The 12,429-nt window shown below is 37.2% G+C and overlaps 1 protein-coding gene across 10 annotated transcripts in view; it reads right to left on the minus strand.

Moving 5' to 3' along the window:
* kiaa1109 (KIAA1109 ortholog) overlaps positions 1–12,429 on the minus strand; it is a 65,016-nt gene that overhangs the window by 41,218 nt on the left and 11,369 nt on the right. For all 10 annotated transcript variants that reach the window (XM_016545481.1, XM_016545488.1, XM_016545487.1 and 7 more), the window contains exons 9-24: positions 11,244–11,323; positions 9,954–10,101; positions 8,599–8,755; positions 8,360–8,438; positions 8,095–8,186; positions 7,316–7,433; positions 7,082–7,237; positions 6,138–6,235; positions 5,823–6,004; positions 5,619–5,725; positions 4,461–4,654; positions 3,745–3,954; positions 3,429–3,566; positions 3,136–3,312; positions 315–443; positions 108–227 (exon numbers count right to left, since the gene is read on the minus strand). In XM_016545481.1, the coding sequence (XP_016400967.1) occupies positions 108–227; positions 315–443; positions 3,136–3,312; positions 3,429–3,566; positions 3,745–3,954; positions 4,461–4,654; positions 5,619–5,725; positions 5,823–6,004; positions 6,138–6,235; positions 7,082–7,237; positions 7,316–7,433; positions 8,095–8,186; positions 8,360–8,438; positions 8,599–8,755; positions 9,954–10,101; positions 11,244–11,323 (2,185 nt within the window). The remainder of the gene's footprint in view (positions 1–107; positions 228–314; positions 444–3,135; positions 3,313–3,428; positions 3,567–3,744; positions 3,955–4,460; positions 4,655–5,618; positions 5,726–5,822; positions 6,005–6,137; positions 6,236–7,081; positions 7,238–7,315; positions 7,434–8,094; positions 8,187–8,359; positions 8,439–8,598; positions 8,756–9,953; positions 10,102–11,243; positions 11,324–12,429) is intronic.

The raw sequence follows: 12,429 nt of genomic DNA on the forward strand, positions 1-12,429 counted from the left end.
AGTCTTTAGTGTTGCATGTTCCTTCAGAAATCATTATATATCTAAATATCTCTGTTATCTCAATACATCAATAGCTGTATTGTCATCTCATCAATCACTAATCATACCTTAATATTGGCTGCACAGCCGTGTTCAACAATGAAAACCTGGGCTCCATCAACCGTTAGTCGAGTCATGGTGTACTTCAGATCCTCTGATGTGCGACAGGGACCAGGCAGGGCTGCATACTACACGAACAGACACACACTCAGTTGTGTAGTCATTTTGAAAATGATGCGAGTATGACAGTGCAGATGTGCGTGTTTCTGTAATACCTTGGCATCACAGACTCTACGATCAACTCCATGTTGGCAGGTGACGGATGGTTTTGGCTGCTCGAGCTGGAACTCTCGGGACACCACATGAAACACAAAGCTCTCACCCCACTCCAGAAGAGATGCACACTGAAACACAAACACTACCAGATCACATCTGCTGCATGAAATTCATACAAACAGTAATTAATGCGGTCAGTAGATTAAAATAATCATTCTTGACTAATCTCTTTTGGTGACGCATTCAGTAGCTTTTTAGAGAGAAAAAATGTAAAGGTTCACAATTTGTTAGGATTACATTTATAGATAAATATATAATATTAATCACAATGACAAATGCAATTTTAGTGCCATATCAGCAGCAGCAGCTATATGCATGGCAAATAATTTACAAAATAATGAAACTTTTTTTTTTTTTTACAATATTACAATAACAACTATAAAAGATCTTTTGGTTTGATGTTTCAAATAAAATCAAAAAATTTTTGATTGGTACTTGAGGCTTACTGATTGGCTGTGAAGGTAAATAAGACAAAAACAAGGAATAAAAGAATATTAAAAGAAGTATTATTTTCACTTTTTTTCACGCTTACTTTAGAAATTAATTGGCTAAATGAAGATGCTTGAGATGACTACTATGCTTAACAATATACAGTGGGTATAGAAAATAATCACCCCCTTTGCTTTGCAGCCTGAAATGAAGACTGGCACAGTTTTTGTTTTATCCAGCTGTACTTACTCAACTTGCAACTTATAACATCCAAGTGAAAGATATAACACCAACATGTCAGAAAAAAAAAAAACTGAATAACTGAGTTGGAAAAAGGATCACCCACTTGTGTCAGTATTTTGTTGAACTACCTTTAGCTTTAATTACAGCCTCTAGTCTGGTGGGATATGTCTCTGTCTCTACTAACTTTGCACATCTAAACTTTGCAATATTTGCTCACTCTTCTTTGCAGAACTGCTCAAGTTCAGTTCAATTTGATGGTGAGTGTTTGTGAACTGCAGACTTCAAGTCATTCCTCAGATTTTCAGTGGGGTTTAAGTCTGAGCTCTGACTAGGCCATGCAAGGAAATTCACCTTTTTCTCTTTTTAACCACTGTGTGCTCAGTTCTGCTGTGTGCTCTGGATCGTTGTCATGTTGGAAGGTAAAACTTCTTCCCATTGACAACTTTCTGGCAGAGGGCAGCAGATTTTCCTCAGTAATTTGATGGTATTTTGCCCCATCCATTTTTCCTTCTATCCTGACAAGTGCTCCAGTCCCTGCTGCAGAGAAACACCCCCAGAACAGAATATGACCACCTGCTTTACTGGAGGAATGCTGTTATTTGGATGCTGAGCTGTATTGGATTTTAATTCAATTTTAGTCTCATCTGCCTCAAAATCTTCAAGTTGCATTTTGGCAAAGCTCAGTCGTGACTTCCTGTGGCCTTTCTTGAGGAGTGGCTTTTTTTCTTGCAACCCTCCCATACAAGCCACATTTCTGGAGAATTTGTGATATTGTTGTCACATGCACACAATGACCACTCTTTGTCATAAATTCCTGCAACTGCTTCAGAGTTGCTGTAGGCCCCTTGTTCGCCTCTCTGACCAGTTTCCTCCTGTCTCTTTCATCTAGTTTGGAGTGACGTCCTGATCCAGGGAGGGTCTGTGTTGTACCAAATACCTTGATTGATGACGTTTGAAGCTTCGAACGTCATGCAGTATCGGAAGGTCAGGACAGCTGGTTTGACAAAAATAGGCGCTTCGCATGACTCTGTGTTTGACTTTACATTGACTTGTGTGTGTGTGTGTGTACATTTATTTGGGATTCAGTAGAATAGTTTAGAATAACCTCAACACCAGACAGAAACTGAATGCACGTCACACCTCTATTGCATTTTATTATGTTCTATAGCTGGGGTCTCAGAGACCCCAAACAGCTCACCCAAAATATTTTTGCTACTATTCACGTCAATTATTAATTATAATCACACACTTGTATATTTTACATTATTGATCAAAATGTAACTCCGTTGACCAGACTACGCATAACACGAGTTGGCACAAATTAAAAACTTTTTCAAACCATCCTCTGCTCCGCAATGTTTTGTTAGATTTGGTGGAGAAACCAAGTCTGACCACCAGATGTCGCTAATGCCCACTGTGTTAAAAGCTTATGTGTTAAAAGTAATTAACTGTTTTTCGGCACAGTTTCATTAAAACCTCAAATGGTTCAGAAAGCCTCGATTTCCCATCACTACTCCTAGGCACTGATAAAGCCTTTGAAATTTTTTGTATTCAACTCCTGACTTGTGCCTGTCCACAACTTTATCCCGGATATCTTTTGATGTGTTCCCATGGTTGATTTTTTGCTACAGTTGCTACAGTTACCAAAAAACTGTGTCCATCATCATTTCAGACTTTTTTTTTTTTTTGACTAATACTTTATTATGCTTTTCTTGCGAACAGTTACCAATTTTTCATTGAACTAATGCAGTGTGGACAGTATGACTGATAATAAAAAAGGTGATTATTTTAAAGGGGGTGATTCTTTTCTATATCCACTGTATAAATCTCATAGTAAGGAATTGTGTGAAAAAAAAAAAAAATTCTGTAGATTTCACACAAGTGCTTTAACAAAAATCCAACCTTCACATTCTTTTAAACTCTCCAGTCCACATGCCTGCTACGCTTCTATTAAAAGTGTAATTACTGAGAACATTTTCATTCAAACACAATGAGGGATGTGTCAAAATGTTTGTGTGAGGTCATTTCTAGAAAAATTCCTTCACAAAATCATGCATCCCTTTCGTAGTGTCAAAATGAATGAGTCACCTGTGGCACACTGACTCTCCCTGTAAGAGCTCCAGCTTGAACGTCGATGAGCCAAGCATATTCCAGTGTGTCACTGCCCGCCGGTAAGCCCTCCGCTGAGAACATAGCGTGGGCTCTCATCTGCAACCCTGAGAGGCTCAGATGCCCATCTCGCAACACAGCATCAACAGCAGGCCGCTACACACACACAGGATTAAATTACACAAAAGAGAAACATCATGAAAACTTTAAATACCAGCACCTGAGAGAATATGAATGAGGTCACCTCCTCCCACTCCCACTCCCACTCCCACCTGATAGTTATCGCTGACAAACACATGTAGAGGCGAGAGAACGAGCTGTAGCATGGTCTCCTTATAACCCTTTTTCATCTCAAAACACAGGCGCTCCAGGAAGCCTGTAGGACCCTCTGGGCCATCACTGCTACAGTGCTGTAGAGAGAGAACAAACAAGATTTACAACCACACAACCAAAATATCAGTGCCTGCAAGGCATCAAAAGAGTAGAGGCTCACAACCACGATTACAAATATGCTAATTTAACAATGATGGCACCCCTGATGTCTAGGACACTGGCTTCTATGAATGAAATCACTGAAGCGGCGCTGACCGTTGGAAGTCGTCCATGGACTTTGTGCAGATTGATGAGTACAGTGATATCCCAGGGCCGTAGGGAGAGAGGATGGGGTGTGTCTTTAGAGCGGTTCGCCTCCAGGCCCACCCCGGTCCAACCTGATGAGGAAGAGCAGGAGCTCAGCACAGGGCTGGATAGAGACTCCTCAAAGTCTGTGTACATGTCATCCTCTCCAAAGTAGTTCTCCTGCGCAGATAAACACAACAACAATCATTTTAAAGGGATATTGCTGCCAAAAAAAGTGTTTAGTCCCCCTCATTTTTATCCATCATTATAAGGAAAAGAGGAGTGTCATTGCTTCAAAAATTCTCATTTTGAAAAGAGATTTAACAAACATAAAAATAAGTAACGAACCCGCACACTATCAATTTAAATACATTTTACAAATACATTTGCCTGATGAAGGTCGGTGGACCGAAACGTTGCGCGTGATAAATAAAGTTTAAGAATTAGCAAGTATTGATAGTGTGTGGGTTCGTTACTTATTTTTGATTCAACTGTTTGTTTGATTTTGTTCCCATGCACTTATCGTCGTTTCAGGTGTGCTGAGTTTACGTTGATTGAGAAAAGAGAATTAACAAAAGAAAATAACAGGTTTTGAAGAACAGATGTTTGATTAAATATACAAGTATAACTGCTCAGTTTAAGAATCCTGGACCCATATGTGAGCATACATGCATATACATGTGTACCTTGACGGACACCAGCGCTCTGAGGAGGGGGCCATAAAGGGTGATGTGGGAGTGTGGGCTCAACTCCATCTCAACATGTAAATGGTCAGGGGGCAGCAAGCTGGGGTCAGAGGAGATTCGAGGTGGAGGAGGCACAGGTGGAGCGTGTTCTGGCGGTCGCAGCGCTGACAGCATGGACTCTTCTATTTCTGACACTGCACATAATGTAAAGTGAAGTGTAAAAAGGTCAGGTTATTAAATGAACTTAGCAAGTAAAAACAGCAACAGAGATATTATAAGTAAACGTATGCAGGGCATATCTAAAATTTTTGGCACACTTGACTGAACCAATTCATCTCATGATTAAAGTGTTTTGCTTAAATGCTTGAAATTATTTTAATGAACAAATATAAATGGTGTCTACATATGATTTTTTTACAAAACTAACATTTTAATTAAATGTTTTTTAGTGCTGTGATTTAATTAAAAAAATTTACTAATTAATTGCACAGGTTTCTGTAATTAACCGTGATTATTCAAATATATTTTTCATAATGAATCTCCAAATGAATGTAGAACAACTCCAAAGATATTATTTCAAACATTTGATATTTTAAATATCTGTTTTATGAATGAAGACCAGTGCCACTGTTACATGGATTTTATTTTTTATTTCTTGGGATAAAATGAGTAATGAATGTCATTCAACATTACAGTATAATTGAAAGCCAGGTCTAAACTGCAAATTATCTGATTATTTTACTTTTATAATTTATAAACAATTATAGACCTTTAAATATTATGACCTGAAATTTAAGTGAACTTACAACAACATTCATCAAATCAATTTCTAGTTAAAACATTTGGTATCAGTATTTTATATGAAGCTCTGTTGCAAGTGTTCATATTTACTTCCACATTTACACATCCCTGTCTTATTCACTGAGAAAAATATGTTACTGACAGGATCAAAACACAGGTAGCCAGACGTAACTTGGGCTACATGCGGACCCCCAAAATGTAGTTTTAATTTGCTTAAGAATTTTCAACTAGTTACTTCCACTTGATTTGATGGAGAATGCAGTTTTAACGATAAAGAAGTATCTATAGAAGTGTGTCTATAGAATCTTTACAATATCTATAATAAGTTTATTATTATTGTTTTATTCAAACGCTTACTTGATTGTTTGAGCTGCTGGTCAGTTTTCTGAGGGTAGATGGGATGCCAAGTATAGTCTATAATCAGCATGAAGTTCGGCACACTCCAGCAGTCCACCCAACCAGCCCTGGAAACAAAAAACACACACGCATAAACACAACAGAAGTGTCAAAGAGCAGCGAGAGAGGAAGCAGAAAAGAAATAGATCAGTGGTGCCCTCTTACTCTGCAGGAGTCATGTTCCTCCAGCGGGGTTTGTTGTTTTTGGGGGGTGCTCCTTGCCCTTCTGCTGGCATGTTGCTGTCTGGAGGGGTCTTACAGTGCTGGTAATCCTTAGTGAGGGTGAGCAGTGGGTACCGGCTGGGGTGACAGTCAGGCAGACACAAGCGCATATCTGTGTCCTCAGCCTATATGAGAGTTCAGAGTCAGATTTAGGTGGCCGCTCATGTTTTGATGTCATATAAGGCTGTAATGCTTGATCACACATCATTCAGCACAACAGACAAGTGCTTGTAAATGTATGCAAGGGTGTACACTCACTCTCAAACAGAGACGTGTGTTACAGGTGGTCGGGACAAAATCGTTAAATGGCAAAGTGAAGTCAATATTCAGCGTTTCCCCACAGGCAGCAAGATAAACTACAGACAAAGAGTAATAATAAAGAGTATCAGTAGGCTATACGTTTTTCAGAAATCAAGAAAAATAAAGTCCAACTGATTCTACAGTTTAAACTGATGTTTAGCTTTGTGCCTTGTTTTACAGTCTATATTCCCTTCATTTGGCACTACTACAACAAAGTATTAAAATGACTAATAGGCTTTGTTCAGACTGTTTAGATCTTTAAAGCTTGAAGAGAAAATGAAAAAATTAAATTAATAAAAAAGCTAAATATTTTCAAAAGAAAGCTAAAAATGTATCTTTTTAGTTTGACTTTTAACTAAAAATGACTTCTGAAGCCTTCTATGTACATAGTATGTTTTCTTTTATTATTACCTTGTTATGCATTTTATGTATAGCAATTTTATATTTTATTATCATTATAAAGTGTGTTCCATCTTTTATCTTATGTTATATTAAGGTATTTTTATTTGCTCTCATGTGAAATTATTGGTACTTTGAGCTGCATTTCCTGAAATTTTCATGAAAGGTAGAATACAAATATTTATTATTGTTAATATTCAATATTCAATCAAGCAGCATGTTAATAAACAAATAAATATTACACACACAAAATCTAGTTTAATTCAATTTAACAAATCCAATCCAAACTACCGTCATTCAGGATATTACGTGTACGCAACATCACATCAGTTTCGTCTTTTACATTTTCCTAAATCACTATCAAAATGACAGACTGTCAAAATTGTGTGCAGTGTGTATACAAAGCCTTATTCATTTGTTAGATTTCCTACAGTGTTTACATTTCTCAAAGACTATATTAGTTTTTTTCCCAGTGTCACACCCATTATGAAAGTCTCTCTTACCGTTCTCCTGCTGTTTGGTGGAGCAGTCGATCCAGTTGTGCTGATTGGCAGCCCAAATCATCTCAAACTGGTGAAAGAGTATCTTAAACTTCCACGAATATGGAACGAATGAGTAGATGTCCGGTTCACTGTCGCTGGCCCAGTCCTTGATCAGATCTACAGATCACAACAGGAGGAGGTCAACTGGAGGATGGACTTCAGACACAGTAGTTACAGGTAAGAGAGAAACATTACCTGTGAAGAAGTTCTTCTGTGCATAGATGAAGTGGTACGTGGCTTTGTAAACCTCAATCTCACACTGCCAGGACTGGGACATGTTCCACACACGCGGGTAACTGGCTATGACATGGAACTGAGGAGTTCAAGGACAGCTGTTAACATGCAGGTTGGTTCACTAGTTGCTTTATCTAGCTTTTTTCATTCGGTTATTTCAGCTTTAGCATTTGAAGGTATTGTAGGAGTTTTTATTGGGGGGGAGGGGTATGCAAAAAAAGTGTCCCATGCTTTACAAGGACATTGTTTTCATTATACATACTATTACAATCATCATTAAAAAATTTCAGAAGTTGTATTCATCACTTGTTTCAAAAGCCCAATACACTTCTATGCTGATGCTACAACCTTCCCCAAAGTGCTGCGTGGGTGAATGTCAGCAAAGTAGAAAAGGGCCTCGCAATATGCAATATCTGAATTATTACAAATATTACTTCTCTAAATTCATGTTATGTAACAAATTTCCCATCTTCAGCAATAAATTTAAAAACAATTACTGTCACATCTCAAATCGCCTGCAGCAAGCGATGTTCCCATTTTCTGAAGATGATCAGTTCTGTGCACAAAGTTTCAAGTTATTCAGTGTACTGAAGGGCTACGCTTGGAGTCTGTATGATCAGGTCTGGTAAACATGACCCTAAACCAGCCTAATTATCCAAGGCGTCTTTAAGACCGACTAGTCAGTTTTGAAAATGAACAGTTTTGCATAACACTTAAATAAAATCGTGTGCCGCACTCACAGCCAGCATCTCAGCCTCTAACAGTGTCCTGTACTGCATACTGCTGCTTGCATCTATATGTAATAACTGGCCTTTAACAGTGGGAGAATAACCTGAACGGAAATAGAGAGACAAAAAACAGGGTTAGAAATAGTATAAATCACAGGAGGGGAAAATTGCAATTCATAATGATGTGTCAAGTTAATTTACATTAAACAAACAAAAACTGTCAGATGTCACCCTCATTAACTACTCCAGTTATTTTTCTGTTAAGCTTGAAAGTTACCATTCTCCCCAACAGTCATGGGTATGTTGACCTCGAGGTAAGAACCTGCTCCTACATTGACATGGACTGCATTCGTCTCCTGTGAAGACAAATGGATTATTGGTTAGTGAGTAAACAAAGACAAAAGAAGGTACACATATTGTTCTTATGAATGCAAGCAAACTTTGACCTAGGAAACATTTATGCATAGCAGTGTGCGACTGAGAAATGATTCATTAGGTGTGTATGCGCATAAATACCCTGTTCTTTGTGAATAGCAGGTCTATTGTCGCATCAGCTATGATGTTCATACGCAGCTCAAAGGCAAGGATCTGTCGGGGTTTGCCTGGTGTGGCGACATCGCTTGCTTTCATTGGCTGATAGTCTGCAGGCAGGAAGAACTTCCACAGGCTGTCTCTGTAGTGGTCAAATCACAATGTAATGAATGGATGATAAACGTATTGGGGTCAGTAAGAATTTCTTTGTTTCTGAAAGAAATTAATACTTTTATTCGGCAAGAATGCATTCAATTGTTTAAGAAAAACAGTAAAGACATTTATAATGTTACAAAAGATTTCTATTTTAAATAAAAGCTGTTCTTTTGAACTTTCTATTCATCAAAGTATACTGAAAAAAATCAAATGTATCACGGTCTGCACAAAAATGAAGTAGCCCAACTGTTTTCAACATTGATAACGATAAGAAATGTTTCTTGAGCAGCAAATCGGCAGAATGATTTCTGGAGTAATGACTGGAGTAATAACTTCTGAAAATATAATAAAATATATTCTAAAATATATAAAAACTGGAAACAGTTATTTTAAATGCTAATAATATTTTACAATATTACTGTTTTTACAGTATTTTTGATTAAATAAATGCAGCCTTGGTGAGCATAAGAGACTTCAAAAATGTTTTTTTTTTTTTAATCTTACTGACCCCAAACCTTTAAACAGTCAGGGCTCCAGACAAAAAAAAAAAACAATTAAGGAGCCATTGGCTCCTATAAGAAACAAAATTAGGCGCCAAATTATTTTTTTTAAATGCCACAGAATAAACGTGTTGTATCTATGTATTTTTTTCTAACACTTTAACATTTCAGTCATAGTGTCATGTGTTTATTTCTCATCTTTTCTTGTCTTTATTAGCATTTTAAATCCATCTTGTAGATATCGTGGGAACCATGGTTCAATTAAAGTGTCTTTTCCAACTTGAGAACTATATACAATCACAAAGAATTGTTTATTACACAGAATCTGTGCCAATATCATTGACCATAATTATGTCAGCATCACTTGGCCATGAAGTTTGTGTATGGTTATTCTGAGGTAAATGTATTGCTATGTGGCATTGTTTACAAGCTTTACACGTTTTCCACAGTTTGAAACACTGAATGAGCGATTACATGAGACATTTCAGTAAGCTGTACTGTAGGCTTTCTTATAAAATACCTTTTGATGTCTAATCATGTTTATTTCATACTATAGTAGTAATGGGTTCACGTGCTGCAGAAAAATAGAATCTCACATAAATGTAGCAGCTTTAATAAGCCTTCCACAACCTGAACAATAAAACCACAAGCCCAACTACAACCAGCGTGACTGTGTGCGGGTACCTCTGTCTGTCGGCCCATGGGCCATAGTTAAAGTCTGTTCCTTTGCCACACACGATGTCCAAACCCCAGCATGGAGGCAAGTCCTGTAGCTTGGCATCTTCAGAGCAGGCTTCTGTATCTCCATTCTCCAGTTCCTCTGGGACCAAACCTAAAAACACACAGGAAACATTTGTAAAACACTCTTATCACTTCTATACTAAAAACCGGTTGCACCAGCTGTATGCAAGTTACTATTTAGACTAGTTTTGACGTAAATGGGCACTAAGTTACGCACTGCTAAATATTTTTTCATTGCAACATTACACTTAGTTGAAGCGTACCTACGTATAAACTAAATATTTATGGAAGCGTCCGGTTAGGAGCAACGTTTGGAATAAAATAGCAAACTGCGTGAACTGCCATCAATATGCTCTTCTTTTACCCGACAACCTTCAATCCTTTAGACATATATGATGCTGCTGACATTTACACTCACGTACACATTAAGAGAGAGAACAATATGTGAATAAGTGTACTTTGTTTCTTTTTTAGCGCTTCTTCAACTCCGCATCTACAGCGCGCCTGTGTGCTTCCGTCCGTATTGTGCATGTCAAATGAAATCAGTAATAATAAATAAAAGGCATTTCTTATGTTTTTTTTTTTTATCCTTATATTATATTTCAATTACAGTTTCTGAATGCTATTTACATATAAAAAATAGCTTACCTTGAGGCTATAATGAATAATAAAAAAAAAATCGTTTTTAATGTAAACTTATTTTTACCGTTAGTTACGTGAGGCAAAAAGTTAGAATGAAGGGTGAATTGAAATTCACAGTATTTAAACAAGTTCAGCTCGCGTATTTGAAGGCATCATTTAGGGTAAACTTCATATTATGTGACTACTACGCATTACTTTATGGAGAGCTTACAAGCTACTAGCTACGTCCTGCCTTACGAACAACTAAATAATGTATAGATTTAGTTACAAACTAGCTAGTAGTTACTAAGCCTCTAGTGTGGACTTAACATTCTAATTTAAGTAAGAACTTATGAATGGCTGGTGCAACCCTACCCAGATCAGACTTATTCACAAATTAATGAAAGACAAAAAGATTCGGTAGCCCCTCACTGCAGAACACAAGATCCAGGGGGCGTGGTTGGATCCACATCTAGGGGGTGGAGATTGGTAGGTTTAGGGATCGGGGGTGGAGACGGGTAGGTTTAGGTATATGTAAGGTGGGAGGAGTTGGATCTGGATCTGTTCTGCAGTGAGGACCATCTCAAAAGATTAACCAATCACAATGATTACCTGGTTCATCCTGGTAGTAGTAGATGTCGACATCATTCGACTGCATGACCACAAAGCCCTCTCCCATGAGCCTGGGAGGTCTTGAGACAGGAAATCAGTCTTTAAACAACTGCTACATCACCCTAACAGATCACTAATCATTACCTATCAATCAGCTGACAATCAAGGCTAATTTTCTAGCATACCAATTCATTGCATCAATGAAAATGAACCCATGCTTACTTTCAGATTTTCAATATAAATTAAATTACACAGATCAGTGCGCATAATTGTTGTAACTAATAGAACAAATGAACAGCTCTGATTAATTAAATAAACCTTGAGTTTAAAACAGCACATTAATAACCTTTGATAATTCTATTTAAATAACAATACATACACACACACATACATTAGAGCAAATTCATTGCCTCATAATGCAGCAAAAGACTATGGTATTCTCACTATGGCTGATTCAACTTTTTTAAAAAGTGTCCTTCGCATCTTTACATCTATAGCTGAACAATCTGTAATATATTTCTGCCAGTTTGCAGATTTGTGCCATTTAAAAAAAAAAAATGTAACTGCATTATTTAACACCATGTCACTCAGTGCTCTATTTTAACCATGTGATTTGCACTGCAATTTATATCAATTATAACTTGTATAATTTAATATCTGACCATATTGTTTTGTGTGTATAAAACCTGCACAAATGTCTTGCTGATATTTTCCTGTGGGTAAAATACTTAAAGTAACTTATCTCTATTTGTACACCATGTCACCTGAACTGCAGTGGTAATTTGCCATTTATTATTCCCTGCATCAATCCAGTCATATTGCCATAATCTATTTATAGACCACATCATGTGCAATGTAATGGTCAATGGCCACATACACCTCATTATCACTTGAACACAGCACCTTCTCTATTTATACCACATGCCATTTGCACTGAACTGGTCATTGGCCATCTATTCTTCATACAATCTGCACCCCATTAAATCAGCTTTGTAGCCATGTGTTATCCAAATGCCAGTTTCCCTTCAAAAGTAGACAGACTAACTTTTTGCAGATATATGTATTTAAAATATAAAGTCTAAGAACAAAAAATCACCAGAGATATTTTGCACTCATGAGCACATGTGAATTTCTGTCTTATTAAGATGCCTTAATAATAAATAAAATTATAATAATAACAACAACA

The sequence above is a fragment of the Sinocyclocheilus rhinocerous genome, unplaced genomic scaffold (assembly GCF_001515625.1).
Source record: "Sinocyclocheilus rhinocerous isolate Xijiao unplaced genomic scaffold, SAMN03320098_v1.1 scaffold789, whole genome shotgun sequence".
NCBI classification, from domain to species: domain Eukaryota; kingdom Metazoa; phylum Chordata; class Actinopteri; order Cypriniformes; family Cyprinidae; genus Sinocyclocheilus; species Sinocyclocheilus rhinocerous.